This window comes from Megachile rotundata, chromosome 5 (assembly GCF_050947335.1).
Source record: "Megachile rotundata isolate GNS110a chromosome 5, iyMegRotu1, whole genome shotgun sequence".
Classification (NCBI taxonomy): Eukaryota; Metazoa; Arthropoda; class Insecta; order Hymenoptera; family Megachilidae; genus Megachile; species Megachile rotundata.
The window spans coordinates 7620666-7648453 of NC_134987.1; the positions used below are offsets into that span (position 1 = coordinate 7620666).

Below are 27788 nucleotides of genomic sequence, written 5' to 3' on the forward strand. Positions count from 1 at the left end.
TATGGCTATATTATGCTTCTGACACCGCTACCTTATTAGATTACTCATAGCCTAAGCGTACAGATGCGAACGGGGGAAGAGGAGAGATGTTTACGTATTTTCCTCGACTAATTTCTGTGAACCGTTTCTGTCTGCTTCGTTTGGGGGATTTTAATGATTTGTCGCTTTCGTCTAAAGTGTTATAATGATTTAACGTCTCTGATATTAATTGGTGATGTCTGTAGAGTTTTGCTTACTTATATGGGTAATTTTCGGTATTTCCTGTGTGATTGAGGTTAATAATTTTCTTTTGTGGATAAAATATGTACAGTTACATAGACAAGTAATTTGATGTATTTATACTTCATTCGTATGTAGACATGTAAAGTATGTTATGTAGATATGTAGAATACATGTTCTATATATGTATTCTACATGTCATACTTTACATGTCTACATACGAATGAAGTTTAAATATATCAAATTACTTATTATCTATGTAACTGCACAGTATATATATAGAACATGTATTCTACATATCTACATACATGTTCTACACATGTATTCTACATATCTACATACATGTTTTATACATGTATTCTACATATCTACATACATGTTTTATACATGTATTCTATACATGTATTCTACATATCTATGTACATACATGTTTTATACATGTATTCTACATATCTACATATGTACATGTTTTATACATGTATTCTATACATGTATGTTCTACAAACATATGGAATACAGTATGAATACAAATGAACTGTCTGTTGAAGTAAAAACATGATAAATAATAATGACTAGGTAACAGAGAATAATTGGCATACGAAAAATAAAAACCCGATTGGCAATTAATTAATTATTTCTTGACGTTTAAAAAGTTGAATCCGTGCACATTGTTCCATGTTGCCCTTTTTATCTCGGCAATTCATTCAAGTTTAACGTTTCATTGTAGCGGTAAGTAAAAGCTTTTTTTCCGCTGTTGAAACGAGGCCTCCCAGGTGAAAATGTAATCCAATAAAAGTAACACTCACCGTTCGTTGAAATTAATTTCCACGCGAGACGAGTGTAATTAAACTTGAACCTTTCACGGTCCGGCTGAAATGAGGGGAGGCTCGTTCCGGAAATCGCAATCGATAGCCGGCGTATCCGGAACGAACGTGCCCCGATACGGCGCACATTTTTCCGCCACGGTGAAAAGAGAAACAAATATCGGAAGCGGCGCGAACCGTGCAAAATACGAGGTATATCGAGAGAAACGGACTCGTACAGTTCGCAAACGACGGGGAAAACTACCTCTCGGTTGAAACGCACCGAATCGGGTTACTGTGTCAACCTTCGGGCTTTTAGGTAATGAATCTCGAATGAATATACGTATTAAAGAAAGAAAAAGATTTAAAAAAATGAATAATATAAAGAAGATGAAGGTAGAGAGCTGCACGAAACGTTTCGGAACAAATGGTCATTGTTCGAAATCAGTGACACGATTTGTCGAGTTGCGGAAACCTATTCGACCGGTTGCAAACGTTGTACTTCCTTTGAATGCTCGTTTTTTTCCCTTTTAGTTTTACTCGGATCATTGCGGTGAACTTTCATTCCTTCCGAAAGATTAGGAAGGCAATCAGTCGTTCAAATGTCGCGGGAAGCAATATGTACTGGTGATTAATTACTTGTGAGTTTGCAACGTGGAGTATTTGTTATTCTGTGTCGACACCCTGTGGAATACCACGTGTATTTTTGTGTCTAGAGCATTTGCGAGTTTTATACGTAAGATGGACAATTTGTCTCTTTATTTTGATGAAAGTAAGTAAATAGATCTGTGATTAGTTTTGGGAGATCGAGGACTTAAGAATTTTGGGAATTTGAATATTTGGGGATTTGGGAAACTGGAGTGTACTTTAAAAATTTGTATTTTTTCACCTTAGAAACCTGGAAGTTTGGTGAATCAGAAAGTTAATTCGGGACGAAGGTAATTCGATAATTAGTTTTTCTATTAAGAATAACACCGTGAAAAGCCTAAGTATCATTCGAAAGTGAAAGAAGAAATTTCCAATCACATTAATACTCTCGTAAATCACGTAACTTCATATCGACAAGTTTTAACGAGCATCGAGTTCCTTTCATCAAACTTGTCGCTAATTTAAATGCTGTTTCGTGTTTAATCTGTCGGCAAATTGTATCAGAAGTGTAGCAAGTTTCTAACCGTTTGAACGGTATGGAAGTTCGCCGGGAGTAGCAGAAGTATTTCAAAGGAAATTTCGAAAAGAGACAGTAACGATCGATGGACAACCGAGTGTAGGATAAAGCGGTTGTCTCAGAATCGGAAGAATTCGTTTCCATTTCGCTTTGGTTTAACCTGTCCTTTCAACGGCGATGCTCCTCTTTCACGTAATTGCCGCCTTTAAAACCGACGACCCGAATCGACCCTCCATTCTGCAGCTGCTTATGTTCGCTCGCTCGGAAATTAAGTAGTCGACCATTTGTGTTGATCAGACGCTTCGATTGAACGTTCTCTGTCCTTCGATTCACAACCTCTACTGTTTCTTCGATAATTTCGAGAGATTGGTATAGGAAAGTGATTGAATTGACCCATTCGTTGCCTCTTTTTTCGAGTGCACTTTCCTCTTCGAGTACACTCGCTGCTTAACTTCTCTTACATTACGTGCAAATTTATCTGGCGGACACTAAATTAACTTTTATTTACAGCGAAAGTATATTTCTTTAGTAATTATTTCTTGCAATTATTACTTGAAGTATCATTTGCATTTTGTTCTACTTTTCATCGTCGTTTCAGTCTATTTTTATTTCTTGTTTAAATCTGTTTTTATCATTTGAACATAGCATAACTTGGCTCAATTTTATCGTCGTATGTTTTATCATTTTTTTCCAAATTTCAGATTTGACTAAACCTTGACAGTCTTATCTTAAGTCTGTTTATTTTTATTCGAACTGCAGACCTACCCTTAGAAAATTATTTAAAAAAATGTAAAAATCAACAGCAGGTAAACAGAGAGTTAAATCAACTCCCATAGACAATACAAAGTGTAATCATTATACCGATGATACATCATTATACCGTCACCAGTTCGTGACAAAGCATCGACAAAAACTTCTCGCAAAAAATAGCAAAGTTAACAGTGAAGTACAAAGGGTAACAATATTGCTTTCAGCTTACAATATTATTCAGCAAGCATTCCTTTCGGTTTTCTAGTGCAAATTACAATTCGTGGAACAATCTTTATCACAACCAGGCTTTCTCTTCCGTCGCAGTTTCTTTCTCTCCCGGCAATTACCGTGGAATATCCGATAAGTAATAATTTCTGCGCATAATCTTCCGTGCACACCGAGCACACGATCGTGGGTTTTTGCCACGAGCCATGGAATTCAGCACCTCGCCCCGTTACGACATCCGTCCATTAATCTTACTTGCGGGGCTTTGATGTAAATTATAAGAAATGCCGTGCCGTTCTGGCCGGGACGTCCTCTTCGTTTTTACGCGGCAAACGGTTCGCGCTTTTGCCTGCCGCAGGACTTGTCTCGTGTTAACTCCCTGCTTTCGAAATCCCTGGTGTCTTGTAACCGAGTCTGGACGGAATTAATTCCGAAAAAGTACGAATATTATTTCTTTTATACTGTTTTATTCGCTGTTACTTGTATTTTTAAAGCACTAGTATTTTATAAAATACTTTTTGTACGTTCATAAAAATACTGACTAGATACGTAACATTATGTACTGATAGCTTATTGTCTATATTGATCGTTTGTTTAAAATGCTGGTTAAAAATGTTGACAACTACTGATTCAGTGAAGCAACCCCTAAAATATGTTTCATGTACATGGTTTTAAATTTGCAAAAATTATTAAAGTTTTTTAATATACAATGTGCAGTTGTATAAATAAAATCATTAGCTTATTTAAGTCTTTCAAAAGTACTGACTGACTGTACAGACACCCCTAAAATAATTTTTAGATGAATTATTTTACATTCCAGAAATTGTTAAAGTGCTAATTTACATGTATACATCATAACCTATTGCTCATCTATATGTATAATATCTATTAGAGAAATAAATAAATATACCAATGTATATTGGAAAAATAGTCTTCACCCTCCTTATTCAATCGTGTGAATAAAACCTCGTGTCTCATAAAAATTATAAAAACCTTGAGCCTCATAAAAATTATAAAAACCTCGAGTCTCATAAAGATTATAAAAGCTTTGAATTTCATAGAAATTATAAAAACCTCAAGACTCATAAAAATTATAAACACCTTGAATCTCATCAGAATTACAAAAACCTTGAGTCTCATAAAAATGATAAAAACCTCAAGTCTCATAAAAATGATAAAAACCTCGAGTTTTCTAAAAATTAACAAAACCTTGAATCTCATAAAAATGATAAAAACCTCAAGTCTCATAAAAATTATAAAAACCTCAAGTCTCATAAAAATTATAAAAACCTTGAATCTCATAAGAATTATAAAAACCTTGAGTCTCATAAAAATGATAAAAACCTCAAGTCTCATAAAAATGATAAAAACCTCGAGTTTTCTAAAAATTAACAAAACCTTGAATCTCATAAAAATTATAAGAACCTCAAGTCTCATAAAAATTATAAAAACCTTGAGTCTCATAAAAATCATGAAAACCTTGAATCTCATAAAAAATTTAAAAACTTTGAGTCTCCTAAAAATTAATAAAATCTTGAATGTCATAAAAATTATGAAAACCTTGAATCTCATAAGAATTATAAAAACCTCGAGTCTCACAAAAATTATGAGGACCCTGAATCTCATAAAAATTATAAAAACCTTGAGTGTCCTAAAAATTGATAAAAATTGATAAGAATTAGTGTTTGCAAGATGTTCGAAAAAGGTCTCGAAACTAGAAACCATAGACCGACTTGTATAATCAGATGCGTTTGAACTCTGATCGAACTTGATCCGCTTGTAACTTCGAAAGTTCGGAACCACGTTCTGAACCGTGACGACCGAACTTGAAACTGTGCGAATTCGAACTCTCACAAAGTAGGAAACTTCCCCTCGGCTTAGACTTCTTCGACTTGCATCTGTAACTTCGTAACAAATTTTGCGGAGACGCTGTGGCCTTAACAAAATCACGCGTATAGGAGCCCTCTTTCTGATTTCGGTCTGTGTGACTATTTATTTTTTTTTTAAAGTTGCGAAGTAAGTTTTTGCTGGTCATTGGGGAGTTGTAGATAATATTCGAGAAGTTAGAATTGATAGACAAGACATATTGAGTAATGTACAGATAGTAATTTCAGTAGGGTAATACTAAGAAATGGAATTAAACTAGGTAACTTCTGATGGAGGCTATGTATTTTAGGAGTGTAATTAATTTATACATAACTTAATAGAAACTTTTGACAGAATTTGTACGTGCAGAGAACTCTTATTATAATGTCACAAAGGGAGTTGTAACAGTGGAAAGTATTTGAGCTGAATATAGGTTATGTTGGCTAGGAACCTGATCTTTGTACGTTGCTGTTTTGGAGAATTTTCAGTTCCACGTTTATAGTGTGTATATCATTTGTAAATTGTAGATAATTTTCAAAATGTTACAATTCGTAGAGAGAATACATTGTTAATTAAAATAATAATTTTTATGTACCAACCCTGTTATTCGAAATAAAAATAAAATTAACCACATGTAACTTCTCAAAGAAATCTTAATTCCTACATAAGTTGATAGAAACTTTTGACACAATTTATACAGTAAACTCTTATTACAGCCAGAGACGTACCAGCGGGATTTGAGTTTATGAATATAGGTTAGTTTGGTTAAAAACTTGATCTGTATACATTGTTGTTTCCCTGAATTTTCAGGTGTATAATGGAAGAACGCCATTTGTAAAGGTAGTAATACAACAAGAACCTACCTGTTTACAGAAAAAACTCAATTTATATAACCAAGTCTACGAATTTTTTACTACAGGAGATATCATACAGAAAAATTGCGGTGTATGCGCATAAACGGAAAGGAAAATATGGTTATACAGCTTTCTCATCGCATATTCCGGTTTAATTCGTGGAAGCAGGAAGTAACGTTGAACCTTCTGGTTCTTAAAGGTTAATGATTTCCTTTTTCAACGAGGGAGCTAAAACGAATTCGAGGTAGTTGAACGGAGAAAATTGTGGTTTAATTACCGCGAAAGTGTAAACGCGAAAGGGAATTTAAATAGTTACTTAACTGGCTAGGAAGAAAAGAGCGGAAGGTATCTACCGGTACAATTGTTATCGGTACATTTTAAAAAATTGAATTATACTTCTCTAAATTCGCGTCAAAGACATTCTAATTCAATTTAGAGTGGCGGAAATAATAGTCGAGTATCGGATACGATAGAAATGAGAAGAGAATCGTCCCTGTTATCGACGATGCGTCTCATATTTTTATCCTGCTCAGAAACTTTCCTGAACTGTCACGTTAAAACGACATCCCGGAAAGTTTCTTAATAAACAATTTAACTTGTTGGGGAAAGTTGAGACTCTCTGTCGGAGCGAGACTAAGCGCGGTTATGAAAGAAACGTTAGTTGTTACGTTTTTGAAGAAAACATGTTAGGCGCTGCAAACCGTGTGCGTTTGACACTTTACTACGAGTTAGATATTGACGCTCGTTTTGATGTCGATCGATAATTTAGTTCATGCTTTTTGTTGTTTTGCAATGGTAGCAAGATTATTGGTCAATTGTTTAGGGATATAGGGTGTATGGACATTTTGGATTTTGAGAATGTAAGGATGTGGGTGTGTAGCAATAGAGAAGTGTGGAGAGTTGAACACATATGATTCTTAACAATCTGGGCATCACTTATTGGGTGATGTCCATATGGGGATTTCAAGATATCATATGTGGACATATGAGGTTTCATATGAGGACATATTGGATTTGGTTATAGAGATTTCACATGGATATGGATATGTAGTAATTGTGAAGTGTGCAGATTTTTACACATATGTGATTCTTGCGTATAAGGACTTCAAGATATCACGTGTGAACATATGAGGTGTCATATGAGAACATATTGGATTTGGTTTTAAAGATTTGACATGAATGTGGATGTGTAGTAATTGCGAAGTGTGGACATTTGAACACGTATGTGATTCTTGCATATGGGAATTTCAAGATGTCACATGTGGACATATGAGGTGTCATATGAGAACATATTGGATTTGATTATAGAGATGTGACATTGTAGAAATTTAGGAACCTTGAGATCTAGGAATCTGACAATCTAGTAACCTAAGCATCTAGAAATCTAAGGATCTAGTAACCTACTGATATTGAAACCTAATAAGTCAGGTATCAAGGTACTTAAAGAAGTAGATATCCCAGAATCTAATAATATGAAAATACAGAGACCTAAAACTTTACAATTTGAAAGTACCTAATTTTCAAAAATTTCAAATAATAATTTTTAACGAATGGACTTTGTCCATCAGATTGCGTAAAATCAACAAGGGTCATCGGGTCAAATTTTGATTCAACGCGGCGATTTAACGCGAAACGACTCCTTCGGGGTCTCATTATTTTTCCGTTGCTACGAAAATCCCAAAGCTCGTCGCCTTTTCCACCTATATTTTACCCACTTTCCGCAATTATCCGGTATAATGGAATGCAATTTAGATATATGATGAGAGGTGCGAAAGTAACTATTCTTCTCGCCGCCTGATACAAAGATGGGTCAAGTTTATTATACGTTATAATGATCCTCGTTAACCTTTACCCGATACGCGTTATTAACTCTGTGAGAGCTCTTTCAATTTAAACGTTTTCAATGCTGATTACATTCAGAATAGCACCTCGGTTCACTGGTAAGTGAATTTTTAATGGAACTCGGAGAAAATCCAAATTTAACCGCGTCTGAAATTCGTCTGCGTTCGTCATTTTTTTCTTTTTTATCCTTGTCAGAAGTTGTGAACGTGGAACAACTTATAGCAAAACAGGTTTTCTACTGTTATTTCTGTTAATAATAATAACAGTCATTGTTAATAATAGTATGTTTCGTCCGTGAGATATCGTGTTTACATAGTTGATTCATGACGCAATGAATAAATCAAACCGTGTGCATAATTAATGTAAACAACCATCCTCTGAAAAGTTACATATGAAGATTATGAATTCAAAAGGTTTATCAAAAATTAAACTTAAATGTTATCAAACAAACAGCTGTTTACAATATAATTTATATTTTTCAAAATGTGTTCCACTTTTGAAAGTCACAATTTTTAAACATTTTCTTTCTATTTAAATTTAAAACACAGTGCCCTTACAAAGTTTTGAATCGAATATGATAACATATCATATGGTGACAATAATTATTTTTGTTGATAAGTAATCATTTTTCTTATCATTAAAAAAAATTATTATACCATAATTCGAAAGCATAGAAAAAAGTAGGTGAAGAATTTCTGAAAGTAATCTCTGCTTCTGTTTGATACATTACGTTGCTTAGTCAGCGATCATTCTCAGCCTTGTATTTTATCTCGATCTAATGTATTTCGTGCATGACGAGGCAAGAAAAAAAATTATCGGTATGTTTTCCCCTTTGCAAAGCTTCGCTGCCCATTACGAGGGAAAGAAATTTATGTTTTTACCGAATGCTATACATTATACTTCTCTTATGGTACGCTCGAAACATTATTCACAGTACTTGTGTATACTTTCACCTGTAATTCTATATAATTATAATTATACTTATTTTTTCGGGTCACGTTATACCTATACGGTGTTGTCGCAGCTATTTTTTAGGTTAACGTCTCAATCTGTTCTTTTGGGAATTTTTAGGGTTAGGTAACGTTTGGCGTTAGGTTAGGATCATGGGCTGTTATTATTAGTAGGTGATTTTTAGTCATTTGTGAGAAGAGTGATATGCTTTATTTGATTTACGTCGGTTAAAGTTAGAGCTGGGACAATTTAGACCCGATGTCAATATACTTAATAGGGTATTAATTAAAGTTCGATATACTAGTTAGGTATTAATTGAAGTTAGATGTACTGTGTTCTTTAAAGACACTTCAACAGCTCAGAAATTTGATTCCTATTTCCAATTGAATAAATTCAGCCATACTAAAATAATACACTGAAAATTGAATTACTCTTACAATTTATACAACACAAATTTCAGTAACTAATAGTACTAATAGTAACTAATAATACTACTAAACCACATAACTAATTCGAGTAATGCTAAACGAATAAAATTTTATTATGGTTTCAGACAGCAGACGGCTTACGTATGGAACAGCGTGTGTCTCGGAGCGTTGTCGATGCTGGCGAAGGAGACGGGCATTACTGTTTTGCCTCTAAACCTTCTTTACGACCTTTGCCGTTCCTGGCATTCAATCAAGAGGTAAGCGTTTAAGCGCGTACAGCAATTTGGAAACGCGACACGTGCCTGCCGCCGATAAATCCCGAAATAAGAAGTAACGATCTGTCCCGTGCTCTCGTCTCAAATCTTCCTGGTTCCTTTATAACTACCTGGGGGGTACATTTTATCCCGGAAGGATCATACTGTGTCCTCTGATTTAGATTATAGCCTTCCCGTCTGAATCACGGAAATTGTATCTGGATTTAGAATTTTGGACAGAGAACGTTTTAGATGAAGAATTGTATCTGCGCGAAGAAACTGATATAACCTAGAAACTGATTTAAGGAGAATTAAGAAACAGTCTTCGTTTATTTCGCTATGTTTGAACAACTCATACTTAAAATTATATTTAGATTATATTTAAATTATTTTGTATTTGGATTTATTTAAAATAGTTGTATTAAGGAATTTGCACTGTGGTTCATTTGTTAGGTGCGTCAGTCAGTAACTAATTGCATCACAATATTAAAACAGATAAAAGCATGTTACGCGCGATGGGTAAAATATAAACTGTTTACAGTTATTTACGAAGGTTGTAAATCTTCGTCGACCCATGGCGTTTCCAGCACCTGTTACAGTAGTGGAATATTTCTAAAGTTAATATTATGAAGTAGAATTTTATTGTAAAGTAGAGTTTATATAGTGGCTCAGAGTCCTCCACACTGGTGTGTCCAGGTCAATGAAGGATGTAGATCATCATCCCACTAGTTATACTGGTTGTTGTGTGTTGATGTAGTTGATAGTTACAAAGTTAATCTAAGACTGACCAGAGTAAGTGTATTTCAACGAAGCTAATCTAAGACTGACTAGTTGCTTCTAAACAGCCAGAAAAGAAAGCACGGAAGGAAGTTCAGGACGTGAAGGCGTTGCCAAAAGGAACCAATCCGGACAGATTGTTATTTGTAAAAAACAGTGATTGGTGAGATGGTTCGACGAATGAGATTGTAAGATTTTAGCCTTCGGTCCAGGGTTGTAAATAACGTTTCGTTAATAAGGTGACCCAAACAGTTAAGTGATTTGGGTCCTTCAAAAGAACTAAATAATGGGACACATTGCGAGACTGCTGAATGACCGAGTCAGGGTGCCTGGTCCGCCGAGTACGCAAGGATTTTCGTAAACACTGCACACAGCAAGGGTGCACAGTTTAGGACTATGGACATAAACTTCTTTAAGGAAAGATATATTGGCGTTATAAAGATGTGCTTTTCTGGCCTGTTAAAAGGTTATTGTCAATAGTTAAGAATGTCAAGCTGTAGAGACATCCATGTGGTCTTGAAGATCCGTTTGAAATTGCAAGAGTAAAGGTTTGACAAAACACCCATAAATATTACGCTAATTATATTCCGAGCGCTTCGGAACAAAGCATTTAAAATGTTATGTCAATTTGGTATTATGCAATCGTTGACTATGAAAATTATAATTGAACTCCAAATTGAAGACTATTAAAATTTCGAGTAAACTTGATCACAGCTAAAGAATAAGTCTCATTAAAGTAGTGATAGGTTAAAACGAACAGTCAGTCATCCATCGACTATAAAGAACTTAAAAATTTCCCCTCAATAAATTTGTACTTACTATTCGTATTTCCTCCACCTTCCATAATTTCCATCGTCCATTAAGAGACACTTTTTCCATCAAATATATTTCCGCGTGTAATTCATTTTCCGATAGAAACATCCCCACGACTGCACCATCGCGTTTTTCAAATATTTGTAGCAATTAATTATAAACCGACTGCATTCGTAACGATCGTTTCGAGTGGACGTTAAAATCGACCAAGAATCGAGCATCAAGAATTATTCTCACAGACGTTGAAATAAAGTGCGCTTTAAATTGCGGTACAAAATCGCGACCATATGCATGGAGGAACGTGAAATACGAATATCGCTGGTCCTTTGCATGCGAGCGTAAAATGGGATTTGTAACGGGAAGATTTGCGTTAATAGAGAGCTCTGGCTATCATCGTTAGACAAAGACGATATCCAATGCTGGGCCGTAAAACAACGGAATCGGATTAACTGTTTACAATGGATTATGGGGGACCGCTGAGTTCGATCCTTAGGGAAACGGGGATCGACGGAATTAAATTCGGATGCGGTGCGACTCATTGCTTCCAAAATAGCTGCTAGAAATTTACTGAGTTTCTTTGGGTTTCAGGTCTATCTTCGAAGCCAGGTGGAACGACGACTCCAGACACTTTTCTCGGCGAGCTGCCGCTCTGCTGGTTTCGGTGAGTTAATAATTTCTTTATTCTGAGACTTTCTTTTTAATTTATTTATTTATAATCGCATTAACCGCCCATGGGTTATTCTAGACTTGTTTAGCTAGATTTAGGTATTTTTATAATTTTACTAGAAGTATAGTTTGCACACGAATTTTCTTTGTTTGGTACCTGGTAAATATGCATGAAGATTACTGGTTCTATCTCCGATTTAATTCATTTATCTATTTATTAGTTACTGAGTTAATTTATTTAGAGTAACATTGACTTAATGGGTTACATCTTTTTTTGAAATATTTAAGCTAATAATTATTTAAATTAAGTCTATTTTTAATTTTTTTAATTTTAATGATCGTCAGAAATGTTTTAAACATGTTTCATCGATACCATTGCAAGTTATTTTCTAAAATAAATAATTATCAAGGTTTTTACACCTGTATGTACTTCTTTTATTTGATGTCATTTATGTGGGAACCTAGCAGGTTTTAATTTATATCGTAACTTAACCAAGTTTTAACCTCTTCAAGAATAGTAACACATTACATGTACATTCAATTTTAAGTTTAATACACCTACATGAACATTTCTTCCTTGCACAACATCATTCCTTTTAGAAATCATCTTATATAACAATCATCATAAAATAAATAAAAATGTACTCATACAAGAACAACAGACAAATTGTTCTCCTAACCTCAAAAAATATCATTCTTAAAAGGATTAGTTTATATAGCATCTTAACCCATGTCAAACTCTGTTATAACTTACGTTACAACATAACCCTGTTGCAAATAAACAACCTACTTCCTAACTCCCAACTTCGTACACAATCTTAATAAACTTCACGATGAAATCCAATTAAATGAGCCTCTGAGAAAACTTACGATTCTCATTTAACACCTGTGTGTCTCTACAAATTACCCATCAACAAATCATCCCTCGGGACTCTACCCTTATAATTCAATTATTCCATGTCACATTCGAATCGAACAAACATCTAACTCGTAGAAGCGACACATCTGTTCAAAGGACGGGTTCGTTGCACAACTGCTAAGAAGTATGAAATAGACAGCAAAGAAAGACGTAGTCGAAACCTTTTTAACGCGACATGCAAACTCAATCGTCTCTAGAAACCTTGTAAGACTTTCAAACGAGTTGCACGTGTTGAAGCGCATTGGCTGCGTTATCGTATTACATAGTTAGGTTATGCAAAGAGTGTTTTCTTTAGAACTTGTAGAAACTGTGTAAGCCTTCAGATATTGTAGTTGTTGGAGATTTTGGAAATTTGGTAAGAATTGGAATATTTGAGGATATTGGAAATTTAGACACTTTTAGACTTTGGTAAATTTGGAATTTGGGGTGTGAAAATTACGTATTTTAAAATTTGGGGATTTCAGTATTCGGGGTCGTCGAAATTTTGGCATTCGAGGATTTGGGGACTTAGAAATTTGGGATTTTAGGAATTTGGGGATTTAGAAATTTGGGATTGTGAGAATTTGGTATTTTAGAGATTAGGGGATTTAGAAATTTGGAATTGTGAGAATTTGAAATTTTAGAGATTTGGGGATTTAGAAATTTGGGTGTGTGAGAATTTGGAATTTTAGAGATTTGGGGATTTAGAAATTGGGAATTGTGAGAATTTGAAATTTTAGAGATTTGGGGATTTAGAAATTTGGGATTGTGAGAATTTGGCATTTTAGAGATTTGGGGATTTAGAAATTTGGAATTGTGAGAATTTGGCATTTTAGAGATTTGGGGATTTAGAAATTTGGAATTGTGAGAATTTGAAATTTTAGAGATTTGGGGATTTAGAAATTTGGGATTGTGAGAATTTGGAATTTTGGAAATTTGGGAATTTAGAAATTTGGAATTCAACAATTAGAAATATAAAAACCTAGAAATGTGAAAAGTCCCAAATTTAAAAATTCAAAAATTAGAGAATATTAATTCAAAAACTTAATAGATCTGAGAAGGCTAAAAATTATAAATTTAAAAATCTTCCAACCCAAAAGATTATGTCATTCAAAACCTTGCTCCTAATATCTCCCAAACTGTAAATTTCGTAGTTAACCCCCGAGTTCCTGCCAAACCTACGTGTTTCTCGTTAGATTTTCCCTTAATCTGAAATAGATCGCATTGTTGGCTAACAATAAGTCATTATCGGCGCGAGTTTCGAGTAGGTATGCTTCAATAGAATTGTAACATGGCGTCGGCAATCGATAACAGCCGAGGGCAAGCGTTTTCAGTCGAATTTATTCGACCGTTTAGTCGGAATTATCGCGAAGGTCGTTTACACGGATATAACCGGGAATCCAGTCGGCCGATGGAGAACACGCCGACGGCATAATGCGAACGTATGGGCTTTGTGCAGCAGGGGGTGGTTCAAAAATTTGCAAAAGTTACTTCGCTACGATCGATTGAAGCTTGGAATATTGTTTTCACAGTTTGCATTTCGCGCATTGTTCCCGTGGCACAATGACCTTTGCGCTGCATTAGCAGCTTGCGTGGAAATCCGACCAGCGTTTTATCGTAAAAGCTTGATTCTGCATTTCGACAGTTGATTATACTGCTGTTAAACTTCCTTAACTTACTTGTACCTCGCATTATATTTATCAACGAATAAAAATACAATGCTTCATTGTTCTTTCATTTATCAACAACTACTTTCATTTTTAAAATAGATTTAGAGGTTCTGTATAAAATATTGCATCTCACTGTAACAAATATACTGTACTTCTATATTAGTGAGGTAGTAAATAAATTTATTTATCTGAATTAATTTTGAGTTTGTTTGTTCAATGTGTCTGACAATTTCAATAATGTATCTTTTTTACTTTGTTTGACTCTCTGATTGAACACACCAAGTCTTGTGTTTTTTATGAGAACAAGTAAAATGAGTCTGTGAATTAGTTTTAAGTTTGTTTGTTCAATGTGTCTGACAATTTCAGTAATGTATCTTTTCTACTTTGTTTGACCTTTTAATTGAACACATCAATTCTTATATTTTTTATGAGAAAAAATAAAATGAGTCTGTAAATTAATTTTAAGTTTGTTTGTTCAATGTATCTGACAATTTCAATAGTGTACCTTTTTTGCCTTTTTTGACTTTCTGATTGAACACATCAATTCTTATATTTTTTATGAGAAAAAATAAAATGAGTCTGTAAATTAATTTTAAGTTTGTTTGTTCAATGTATCTGACAATTTCAATAGTGTACCTTTTTTGCCTTTTTTGACTTTCTGATTGAACACATCAATTCTTATATTTTTTATGAGAAAAAATAAAATGAGTCTGTAAATTAATTTTAAGTTTGTTTGTTCACTGTATCTGACAATTTCAATAGTGTACCTTTTTTGACTTTCTGATTGAACACATCGATTCTTATATTTTTTATGAGAAAAAATAAAATGAGTCTGCTTGGTTCTATTATAACAACAATAACAACAGTGTGAAACAACATGCAAATCTGCCAAATCAAATTATTTGAAAGAAGCATCAGACTTAAACATTTTAACCGATTTCAAAATGGCGTTGCATAATGTCGAGTCTATCTTGAAATTGAGGTTAGGAAGTGTGAAGTCACACATAAACCGATAAAGGTTAAGTATTTCGTAAAGTGAAAAGTACACAGAAAATCGTAGATGTTTGTTTTGCGATGGAGAACGCGATAATGTTACAGAAGCTTCAAAGAGCACATAAAGTGGATGGTTCGCAGGAAACAAGCAATTGCGGCCGAGAAAACTCTAAGAAGCCCATCCCGCGGTATTTGCAAACTGCTGAGAACCGTGTCGTTAATCCTTAACGACCGATATCCTCCGTTTTTATCGTACGGTTGCAGTCGACCACCGATGTTTACAGCAACTCGTGCCTTAAACGAGTTTAACGATCGTTAACGCAGATACACTTTCCGGCGAGAGTTTCTTTTTACGATCGCGCAAGATAAAGTGTTCGAATTGTCCGTGGAAGCGTTGATAACGGTCGTTATTAAAAATCATGAAATTGCCAATTAATATTGCCAGCGTTACGCAAGTCGTTCGTTAACTTTAATTAAGGCGATGTAACGGTAAATGACGGAATGGCCATTATAAATTACGCGTAACGGTGTCCTATGTTTGCTGAAGAATATTAGCTTAACGATGCTGGTATGCTGTATAGAAATATCAATTACGAATTAAGGGTGTATATATTTTAGACATATTTTTGGATGTGTAGACTATTTCGGGTTAAAGAACGGAAAAATCAATTAAAGGCCGATCACAATTTAAAATAGCAACACACGGAGGAGGTTTAATGTTTCAAATGACAATTTTCAATGAAGACTCTCTCGCATCCTCTCTTACATGCTATTTCATAAACTTCCCGGTACTCCGAGAAGGGAGGAAATACGGGGTGGGGAAAGTGTGACGTCCTACAAAATTGGAAAATCCCACTTTCCCCTGCAGCGGTCATCCGGCCCAAAATCGTTGACCGGTGACCCATCCGTCCCTCGATTTACAAATTACCGTAGCTGTAATAAACCCAAGGATCGCCTTGACTTTTTAAATTACACGTACCGAAAAAAAGAAATATTCCTACGCCAACCCTGGGCTCAATGTGCCTACCAAATGTTAAACCGGACAAGTAACGGTTCCTTGGACTTTATTACTGCTATGTCAAAGCTTCAATATTATAAAACATCCTAACAATCTAACATTATGTCTACAGATGTAAGTTTCTTTTTAATTTAGAAGAGGGTGCAATAGAGGGTTGCAGTTCACAGCGGTTATTCTTGACACATTAAACCTGATTAATATGTAAAAGTTGGTCGACTTTACCGCCACACATCGTTTTTCTCGATGGTAATTTGTATCGTAGGTGGAAGGTTATTGAAGCGTGTAAAGTATCATAGAGGCTGTAAAAAGTCGAGGGTGCGCACGGAACGCGGTTTAATCGAACGCGATTCCGAGTTATGCTAATTTATGTCAAGAAACGAGGGAGGCATGCGAGCTGAAACCCTCGTACAGGACCCCTTACATACATTTAACCCCCTTTCACCCCTCTCCTTCTAACCACCTATTGCCTCTTACACGTTTCAAAGTATGTCCTTTTGCGAGAGGGTTACTCGACATTTTTCCCCTCTTTCGACTACTGAAATTCACCGGAGAAATTGTTCGTGTACAAGTATACCTGTAACGTTTAACGAGACTGTGCGAGCTCCAAGAATAAATTACTGCGATTGTGTCGAAAATTAAAATCAACTCTTTTCGAAATGAATGTTTTCAGGAAATATTTTATTCTCTATGGTTGTCATAAAAAATTTAATTGACCCCTCTATAAAGACGAGTATTTCACTTTTAACTAAGTTCACAATTTACAGTCATACTCTTTTACCTCTGCGCTTAATTAACCTCTTCAGTCAACCTTCCAATTTTTCTGAGATCAAACGTTACATTTTCTTATATCAAAGGTTCAATTTCATATGTAACCACATTTCTCTTATTTCAAATGGATGATAATTAAAAAGGAAGTTCCTAAATGTATTAATATAACTTACAGTAAATATGATGTAAAAAATTTCCACATACATTGGTAGTTTTCCAAAAAGACCTAAAAGTATCAGTACCCAGAAAATTTTTAATTTTGCAAAAAGTCCGTGTAAAATGCACCTGAACAAGTCTTCTATAAATTTTGACATTTAAAAGTTACACACGTGGATGCACACGTCGTGTTTGTAAACAGGAACGTTTCGGTACTTGAATTTTTTATGCAATTTACCGAGTGAGTTAGCAATTACCAATGCAGCAGTACGCGCCTGTGTTGGCTTTGATCGAGCAGTATTTACTTCCGGTTACAGTCGAGAGTCCGCTGCGGTTTCGTGCAACGTAACGGACGTAATCGATAAACCGATGCATTAGGGACACGCATTGTTGACTGATTCTACATCAGTATGCCGTTGGTTAGTCGATTTGGTTTGCCGCTTGAATCTTATCTGCGTGCGCCGAATTATCTTAAGACCTACGGCGTAATTATAATTCTATCCTACTAGTTAGCACTTCGATGCGAGCGTTTGATCAACTGATTGCGCGATCAAATGCTCAATAACCGGTTTGGGTAGTGTTACAAGTTGGATTTTGGTTACGTTGAAATTTTCACGGATTTGGGAATTTGGGAGATTTGGGATTTGGGAGATTTGGGATTTGGGAGATTTGGGATTTGGGAGATTTGGGATTTGGGAGATTTGGGATTTGGGAGATTTGGGATTTGGGAGATTTGGGATTTGGGAGATTTGGGATTTGGGAGATTTGGGATTTGGGAGATTTGGGATTTGGGAGATTTGGGATTTGGGAGATTTGGGATTTGGGAGATTTGGGATTTGGGAGATTTGGGATTTGGGAGATTTGGGATTTGGGAGATTTGGGATTTGGGAGATTTGGGATTTGGGAGATTTGGGATTTGGGAGATTTGGGATTTGGGAGATTTGGGATTTAAGAGATTTGGGATTTGGGAGATTTGGGATTTGGGAGATTTGGGATTTGGGAGATTTGGGAGATTTGGGAGATTTGGGATTTGGGAGATTTGGGATTTGGGAGATTTGGGATTTGGGAGATTTGGGATTTGGGAGATTTGGGATTTGGGAAATTTGGGATTTGGGAGATTTGGGATTTGGGAAATTTGGGATTTGGGAGATTTGGGATTTGGGAGATTTGGGATTTGAGAGATTTGGGATTTGGGAGATTTGGGATTTGGGAGATTTGGGATTTGGGAGATTTGGGATTTGGGAGATTTGGGATTTGGGAGATTTGGGATTTGGGAGATTTGGGATTTGGGAGATTTGGGATTTGGGAGATTTGGGATTTGGGAGATTTGGGATTTGGGAGATTTGGGATTTGGGAGATTTGGGATTTGGGAGATTTGGGATTTGGGAGATTTGGGATTTGGGAGATTTGGGATTTGGGAGATTTGGGATTTGGGAGATTTGGGATTTGGGAGATTTGGGATTTGGGAGATTTGGGATTTGGGAGATTTGGGATTTGGGAGATTTGGGATTTGGGAGATTTGGGATTTAAGAGATTTGGGATTTGGGAGATTTGGGATTTGGGAGATTTGGGAGATTTGGGAGATTTGGGATTTGGGAGATTTGGGATTTGGGAGATTTGGGATTTGGGAGATTTGGGATTTGGGAGATTTGGGATTTGGGAAATTTGGGATTTGGGAGATTTGGGATTTGGGAAATTTGGGATTTGGGAGATTTGGGATTTGGGAGATTTGGGATTTGAGAGATTTGGGATTTGGGAGATTTGGGATTTGGGAGATTTGGGATTTGGGAGATTTGGGATTTGGGAGATTTGGGATTTGGGAGATTTGGGATTTGGGAGATTTGGGATTTGGGAGATTTGGGATTTGGGAGATTTGGGATTTGGGAGATTTGGGATTTGGGAGATTTGGGATTTGGGAGATTTGGGATTTGGGAGATTTGGGATTTGGGAGATTTGGGATTTGGGAGATTTGGGATTTGGGAGATTTGGGATTTGGGAGATTTGGGATTTGGGAGATTTGGGATTTGGGAGATTTGGGATTTGGGAGATTTGGGATTTGGGAGATTTGGGATTTGGGAGATTTGGGATTTGGGAGATTTGGGATTTGGGAGATTTGGGATTTGGGAGATTTGGGATTTGGGAGATTTGGGATTTGGGAGATTTGGGATTTGGGAGATTTGGGATTTGGGAGATTTGGGATTTGGGAGATTTGGGATTTGGGAGATTTGGGATTTGGGAGATTTGGGATTTGGGAGATTTGGGATTTGGGAGATTTGGGATTTGGGAGATTTGGGATTTGGGAGATTTGGGATTTGGGAGATTTGGGATTTGGGAGATTTGGGATTTGGGAGATTTGGGATTTAAGAGATTTGGGATTTGGGAGATTTGGGATTTGGGAGATTTGGGATTTGGGAGATTTGGGAGATTTGGGAGATTTGGGATTTGGGAGATTTGGGATTTGGGAGATTTGGGATTTGGGAGATTTGGGATTTGGGAGATTTGGGATTTGGGAGATTTGGGATTTGGGAGATTTGGGATTTGGGAAATTTGGGATTTGGGAGATTTGGGATTTGGGAGATTTGGGATTTGGGAGATTTGGGATTTGGGAGATTTGGGATTTGGGAGATTTGGGATTTGGGAGATTTGGGATTTGGGAGATTTGGGATTTGGGAGATTTGGGATTTGGGAGATTTGGGATTTGGGAGATTTGGGATTTGGGAGATTTGGGATTTGGGAGATTTGGGATTTGGGAGATTTGGGATTTGGGAGATTTGGGATTTGGGAGATTTGGGATTTGGGAGATTTGGGATTTGGGAGATTTGGGATTTGGGAGATTTGGGATTTGGGAGATTTGGGATTTGGGAGATTTGGGATTTGGGAGATTTGGGATTTGAGAGATTTGGGATTTGGGAGATTTGGGATTTGGGAGATTTGGGATTTGGATGTTTTGGGATTTGGGAGATTTGGGACTTGAGAGATTTGGAACTTGAGAGATTTGGAACTTGAGAGATTTGGAACTTGAGAGCTTTGGAACTTGAGAGATTTGGAACTTGAGAGATTTGGAACTTGAGAGCTTTGGAACGTGAGAGATTTGGAACTTGAGAGACTCGGAACTTGAGAGATTTGGAGCTTGAGAGATGTGGAACTTGAGAGATTTGGAATTTGGGAAATTGGAAGTTTGAAAATTTGAGAATTCAGAAGTTTGAGAATTCCAGAATTGAGTATTTATGTTCTTGATGAATTACAAACCCTGCCACTTAAAAATTTTTAAATTTCAACATTTCTGAATCTGTAAAGCCTACTAATTACAAACTTCAGTCTTATAGAAATTTGTAAACTTCTAGTTCTACCTAAGTTCCCTAGATCCTCCCCACAACAAGATATATCCAGGATTTCCTTTGAAATCCCCATTTCATGAACTTGAAGCATGTCACTTCCATTCGCACCCTCAATACCGGGTTAATAGTCGAAGCAGTCCTCAAAGCGCAAGATGTAGGTCGAATACTTCTCTTTCTAGAACAACGTAAAATAGAGAGTGGTGCAATAATAGCAATACAGTCGTGTAGTACGTCAAAACACGAAGACGTGGCTTATGGAGCTCGGGAATGAGAAGGACGTCGTAAAGAGACGTCGAGACGACACGTGTATCGAGCATGGCGTTCGGAAGAGGGTTCCATGTTCCGGTTCGATCGAGGAAGATATGAATACCTAGGATTGGCATATATTGTCCAACTGCAGGACCCTTCTAGATACCACTCGTCCTTTGTACGTCCGTTGGCAAGAACATAGGGGGATCCTGACAACGGCATCGAGAGAAAGGGGTTGATGGTTCCATGGAGGAAAGGCGTGAAGAGCCATCTTTCGAACGGGGTTTAGGAATTTGACGCTCCCAACGATTCTACGATTTGATGTCTACAAAGTTTCTAGGTTACTTCGGTGGAATTTTCGTTATTAGCTTCATCATTCTGTGCGCAAACTGCGCATGTTTATTCGTTTGTTGCATATCGAAGTTTACGGAGTCAACGAATTATGTAATCTGTAGCTTGTTCATTTCATAGATTATATGGTTTATTTGTATTTTACAAGCCAATATGTGGACTTACACCGTGCAGCAATGAATATCAACGTATGTGTACGCAAACATTCACAGACTGGTGATGAAGCTGGTTATAATTTTGAGTAGAGAGTTTCAATATGTACTTATCGTATTTACGAATAAAATTGGAGGTTATGTTTGAGATGTGTCGTAGTGTCGTCAAGGACATTGTCACGTGTGTGCATTTTCTTTTTAGCTAATCACATATGTGGATCTCTGCTTCTGCAATAAATTACTGTTTCAAACGACATAATTACAAAATATATAATTTTCAGTAATTTCCTCCACAAAATACAAAATATCAATTCCATAGAATATAAAAGTTAATTATACCTAACCAATTGTTAAACATTGTACTGAAAGTCGAAATTAATTTAAAGTCGATTTAATATCCCTGGGCGATTTGTAAATTCCAGGTGTGCAAATTAACCGAAATTAATAAATGAATAATATAAATTAGAAAATGAAGGCGGTAGAGGAACGCAGTACCGTGGTTTATTCCCGCGTGAAATTTTTAGCTCGCAGCCTCGTTTCTTGTTTTCCGTTTCCCGAGCCGGCTAATGAAAGCTTCCAATGCTTCTAGCAGTGTAGCGAGTCATTGAGCCACAAGTCGAGAGCCTCCTCCAGAAAAAGCTAGTAAGAGGCTCTTCCGCAATCTGGATTCTCTTTTGTTTTATTCCCATTCATCTTTCGAGCCGTGTAAACGGCAGATAGGAAGTTCGTGTTTTAGAAAATACTAGAGAAGCTCCCGGTGGAAGGTTTAACCTGGGTCAAGTTGATAATACAGCGAATAGTGTAAATAAAAGAAAAGCGAAGTTGCTGGGTTTCTCTGCTTCAACGCGTTAAGTAGTTGCATTTTTTAAATGTGCTCTCATTTCGCCAAAATAAAATCATTCCTCTTGTGGGGGGAGGTTGGAGGGTTCATGTGAGATTAGAAATGTGGGATTTGGACATGTGAGGATTCTTGCATGTGGGATTTGGATATGTGAGGATTCTTGCATGTGGGATTTGAACATGTGAGGATTCTTGCATGTGGGATTTGGACATGTGAAAATTCTTGCATGTGGGATTTGGGGTTGTGAGAATTCTTGCATGTGGGATTTGGACATGTGATAATTCTTGCATATGGGATTTGGAGATGTGACAGTTCTTACATGTGAGAATTCTTGTATGTGGGATTTGGACATGTGAGAATTCTTGCATGTGGGATTTGGACATGTGATAATTCTTGCATATGGGATTTGGAGATGTGACAGTTCTTACATGTGAGAATTCTTGCATGTGGGACTTGGACATGTGAAAATTCTTGCATGTGGAATTTGGGGTTGTGAGAATTCTTGCATGTGGGATTTGGCCATGTGAAAATTCTTACATATGGGATTTGGGGATATGAGAATTCTTGAACATGGGATTTGGAGATACGGAATTTAGTATCATAGTATTCGTAAATGTAGAGTTTATAATTCTGAACCTTGACAATATCTCTAAACAGCAAAATACAAATTTTAGAATATTGAAACACACATGCGATTTCAATTGTACCGCTCTCATCACATAGTATACGTGACTCTAAACCTTCACTCCTCTTCTTAAACACGTCATCTGAATTTACCCTACGTAGCACCCAAAAGTACACACGTCCGAATAAATAACCAAATACACAGATATGTTTTCCCTTTGTACGATTAAACCGTGCTCGCTCGAAGCCACGTTTGGACGGCGGCCAACGAGAAAAATTTCCGCGTAAATACGTGACCGTCGCAATTAAAGGGTCCCTCTTTATTAAAGGATTCTCTTTTATTTACAGTTTGGCGTGCTGCTGGTTGTGCGACTCGCCCTTCTTCATGGCGCTCTACCGAAGTTCTCGCCGCAGGATAATCCAGCAGCTTTTCATCCCTGTTTCCACGTCAGGTGAGTAGCCGCGTAAGTCCTTTATGCTACACGAGTCGTACTCGGGAATCCTATTACAATGTTTCAAAACTCATCGTGGCCAACAACTTACTGGAAGCGTATACGGTTGTTGGTTTGCAGCGAGAACAAACAATATCGGATAAACGTGAAATCAAAATGGCTGATTGCTAAAGGCAACATGATCGTACTGAGCATCGTGCATTAAGATATACATATGTACACATTCGAGAGGAAATCACATCTCCATCGCATACGTTGAATATCCTCGCTTAACAATATATTCAAGGTGTATCTTTATTATTAGAAATGAAGTAGATAAAGTTAGATACAAAATTCGATTTAAATTTTTCATATTACCTGAGACACTGTATAATTGTCTAGAATTAAGGAACAAAGGCTCTAGTATCTAACAATTGTTAGTTGTCCTCTAACAATTCTTCTTTAACAATGAGTTCTGTGATTAAAGAATGAAATGTTGAGTTAGAGTAACACATATCCATGTTTGTCATGAGGCAACATGTCGAGCACCTGTATCTCCACGAAATCAATATCACTCCTTGAGCTATCGGATCCAAGGTTGTCCCTATTCCAGCAAAACATACGTCTCGATGGGTCCCAAGGGTGAGAAGGGGGTGGCTATCTACGAAGGAAACAGTCACCCCCAGGCCAAGCAAACAGAACGTCAAGCTTCGCTCTCTGCAGGATATCCATCCTTGCACGGGGTTTTTTCCTCCACTTGCATCTGAAGAGCCATCGTTTATATCGTGCCGTTGCTTTCAAGCTGACCCGAATCTACTGGCTGATGCTCGAGTTAAAATGCCTCTCTCCTCTTCCTTTAGGCTGCGCTTCCAGCGATATCTTCAAGTTCCGAAGCGTCGATCGAATCGTTCGGCAGACTCTCACAGCTTCGTAGCGCGTCTAGCCCTCAACTTTCGCAGTTGCTTACTTTTCCCCGCTTCTGGTTGCTTGTTGGACGAGAACTCGCCGACTGAAGCGGCACCCGTCAAAGACTCGTGCAACTTTGAAAAAAAAAGATTTTACCGATCGACTCGTGTAAAACGGCTGCGCCTTTAGGTCCCTCCAATGACGGGTAAGAGCATTCGTTCCATTTCGAATGGCCTTCTTTGAGACTTCCAGCCGTTTATTTTATACGAAGTTTAAAGCAAAAGGATCAAAGCGATTATTTAGTAAGGAAATGATTTTTGCAAGGTACATACTTTATGGAGCTTCTAATGTTTCTAATGTGAGACACGTTGTGATATTCATAGCTAACTAGCAATGACTATAATGTTAAAACAAATAAACAAAATAAAAATACAAGTCTGGTTTGTCACATCCGAATTGGAGTTTACGTCATGTATGTGATTCGACGTTATAAGTCAATGATTAATTGTAAGACAATTCATGCAAATTAGAGCTGGACCTATTTGCCAAATTAAGAGAACTGAATAAACTTAGCAGAAGACCTTGCTGATGAAAATAATTCATTGCATGCAAAAGCAATAAAATAGCTATCGAAGACTTTCTCATAAATTCTGCACTTCCTGATTCTGAAATTCCAGCAAGAATTTACTTGCAAGATTCAGCGACGAAAATCGTGAGCGTAAAACACGTATCGTAGAACGTAAAGTTGTCGGAGGAAGATTAGCTGAGCGACAGTAAATTATTCCATCTAAGAATGGAGGAAACGGAAGAGCGTGAAGAAGAAAAGGGTGAAAGGGGTGCTGGCTCGCCGCGTGTTCAACGAAAAATTCCGAAATATACGACTCGATTTTACGGTTCGACGGGCATGTCCAGCAAATCCGATTTCGCTATCTCCCCGAAGACTGACGATATCGACTGGACCCGGTAGCTATCACGCCACGAGAAAGGAATATGTCCCGTTGGTTTACGCGACCGGGAAAATAGAACCGGTCCCGATGTAACGTTCCATTTCGATATCTCGATATGACGCGGCGCGCTTCCTTTTTGGCCCGGCCCGTTCTGTTCTGCTCCACGTTGCATCGTGTTACACCGGAACGTCCATGGCTACTTCCGCTGTCACTAACGGAAGAATTATTGTATTATTCGTGGAAGAGCCTCTGCCGAAACCGTTTTCCATCCTGTGTCCTCATTTTTTAACGTTTGCTCGATAACGAACAGCATACATGACACTTGTCCACATTCTAACAATGTGGAATTCGAGGCAATTTATTTGGGATTATCGCTGTCTTTGATAGGATGTTATGTTACTGCAATTTTAGACAGGTGTCTACCCTTAGAAACGGTCGTAAAAGTTGCATGTGAATGTAGGGTATCATATTTTTAGAATAGAATAAGAAAATTAAAAGACGCCATTTTAAAAACAATTCTTCTTTGGTCATGTCTTTAATCGTTTAAGTGTATAATGTCTTTCTAATGTGAAATAACTGTCAAATACAGCTGAATAATGTTAAATAAATCCAGCGACTTGAATGAACATAAAAAATGGAAAAATTAGTACAATCCACATTTTCGAAGGATGTAAATGTATAAAACCACAATGAAACTACCACAAGTGAAAGCACACGAAATTCTCCAACACAATAAGAATTTTTCAGTTTATATTGCCTTTTATCCGCAATCTTCTGGCTCGGTGATTCCATAAATTATTCCATTAAACTAAGTTCGAACTCTATTTTGCAATCCATCTGGTCGAAGCGAGGAGTCCGCATTAAAATCAGTAAACGATATCGGTAAATGAAACCGATTTATCAAGGACTGAAAATATTAATATTTTCCATTATCGGTGAGGACTATATCCTGGCGAAATCGTATTCCGGATCAATAAGATCCTTGCGGCACGTTAACAGTCATCCCCGTTGCTCGTCGACGCGAGAAGAGCCGAGAGTGGAGGCTTTACTTAGCGCAAGTACAGCCTTAGGAAACGTTCGATAATTTTAGCATATTGAAATATTGTTTCGTTTTTTTCTTTCGTTCCGTATCAGCGTATCGGAGCATTCTTCCCCGAACTCTGCTATTTATCCTTTTTCCTCGGGTGCCAGCTTCTTTCTGCTCTGCTCCGAACCGGAGGAGATATTATGCGAAATACTTTCTGCCTTCGAGAAACCGGCCGGGAATACTTTATGAGATGTATAATTTGGATGTATTGGGAAATTTATATTTCTGGAGTCTACGGCGGCGTTTTAACGACGTGATGGACAAGCGAGGAAATGTGAGTGCTCACCGGGCACTTCGGGGTAGGTCAGAGCACTTGGGGGCACTCACAAGTTAAGAAAGTGGAATGTTGTTGTGTTACTTCGCACACAGATTTAGGAGAGAAGTTGGCAGTTTGGGTATTTGGAGGTTTGAGAGTTTAAGAAATTTAGGGATTCAGGAGTTTGAGGATTTGGGACATTTCGAAATTTGCTATTTGACCTCAAGGTTTAAGGAATTTGGAGGTTTGAGAGTTTAAGAAATTTAGGGATTCAGGAGTTTGAGGATTTGGGACATTTCGAAATTTGCTATTTGACCTCAAGGTTTAAGGAATTTGGAGGTTTGAGAGTTTAAGAAATTTAGGGATTCAGGAGTTTGAGGATTTGGGACATTTCGAAATTTGCTATTTGACCTCAAGGTTTGAGGAATTTGGAGATTTGAGAGTTTAAGAAAAGGGATTTAGGAGTTTGAGGATTTGGGACATTTCGAAATTTGCTATTTGACCTCAAGGTTTGAGGAATTTGGAGGTTTGAGAAGTTTGGAATTGTGAAATCTTGAAGAATTAGGAAATTAGATGTTTATAGGGTGTTTCTGGATTTGAGACATTGAGAAATTTAAAAATTAAGCAATGTAGTGTTTACAAATGTGATAGTCTGAGATTTTGGCAGTGTTACAATTGAACAATGTAACAGTGTAATGATTTAACAATATTTCAATTGAACAATGTAACAGTCTGATGATTTAATAATGTTACAATTGAACAATGTAACAGTCTAATGATTCAATAATGTTACAATTGAACAATGTGACAGTCTGATGATTTAACAACGTTAAAATTGAACAATGTGGCAGTCTGATGATTTGACAGCGTTACAATTGAACAATGTGACAGTCTGATGATTTAGCAACATTACAATTGAACAATGTAAAAGTCTGATAATTTAACAACGTTACCATATAACAATCTGACAGTCTCATAATTTGACGATGTCGCATTTTAACAATTTAACAGCTAATAAATTTGATACTTCGACAACATAGAAATTTAAAAATTGATACACCGAAAGATTTTTTTGTAGAAACCTAGAAATGTTACGAATAAGAATTTTTAAATTACCTTATCACATATCGGAGCACACCACCGACCATAAGTTAAACCGCGGATGCAACCCTCTGCACATCCTTGCAAGGAAGTAGTTGAATTTCTACATTCCCTTTTTTTTTTGACAATTCAAGCACATATGTACGGGTCGACAACACGTGTCCCAGGGATGACGGTGCAAGCGGAGGAAATTCGAGCGCGATATTTCGTTTTCCAGCCGTCTGTTAATATCGCGCGACCTAGAAAGATTTGCGAAATTACTTCCCCGCCATGGACCGTCTGGATGAGATTGAATACCAGCGTATAGCGGTCGCACCATTTTTCGGAGTATAAAAAGAACTCTTCGTGCTTCCGTGGGACTCGGTGTCGAGTAAATTTCACTCTATCTG

General features: G+C 36.9%; 1 protein-coding gene across 2 annotated transcripts in view; it reads left to right on the forward strand.

The window, feature by feature from the left end:
• Positions 1-27788, forward strand: part of LOC100875685 (protein O-mannosyl-transferase TMTC1) — a 261548-nt gene that overhangs the window by 127347 nt on the left and 106413 nt on the right. For both annotated transcript variants that reach the window (XR_013038147.1, XM_012290326.2), the window contains exons 4-6: positions 9229-9360; positions 11536-11608; positions 23020-23123. Coding sequence is in view for 1 of the 2 variants with exons in the window: in XM_012290326.2 (XP_012145716.2) it covers positions 9229-9360; positions 11536-11608; positions 23020-23123 (309 nt within the window). In the remaining variant the exon portion in view is untranslated. The remainder of the gene's footprint in view (positions 1-9228; positions 9361-11535; positions 11609-23019; positions 23124-27788) is intronic.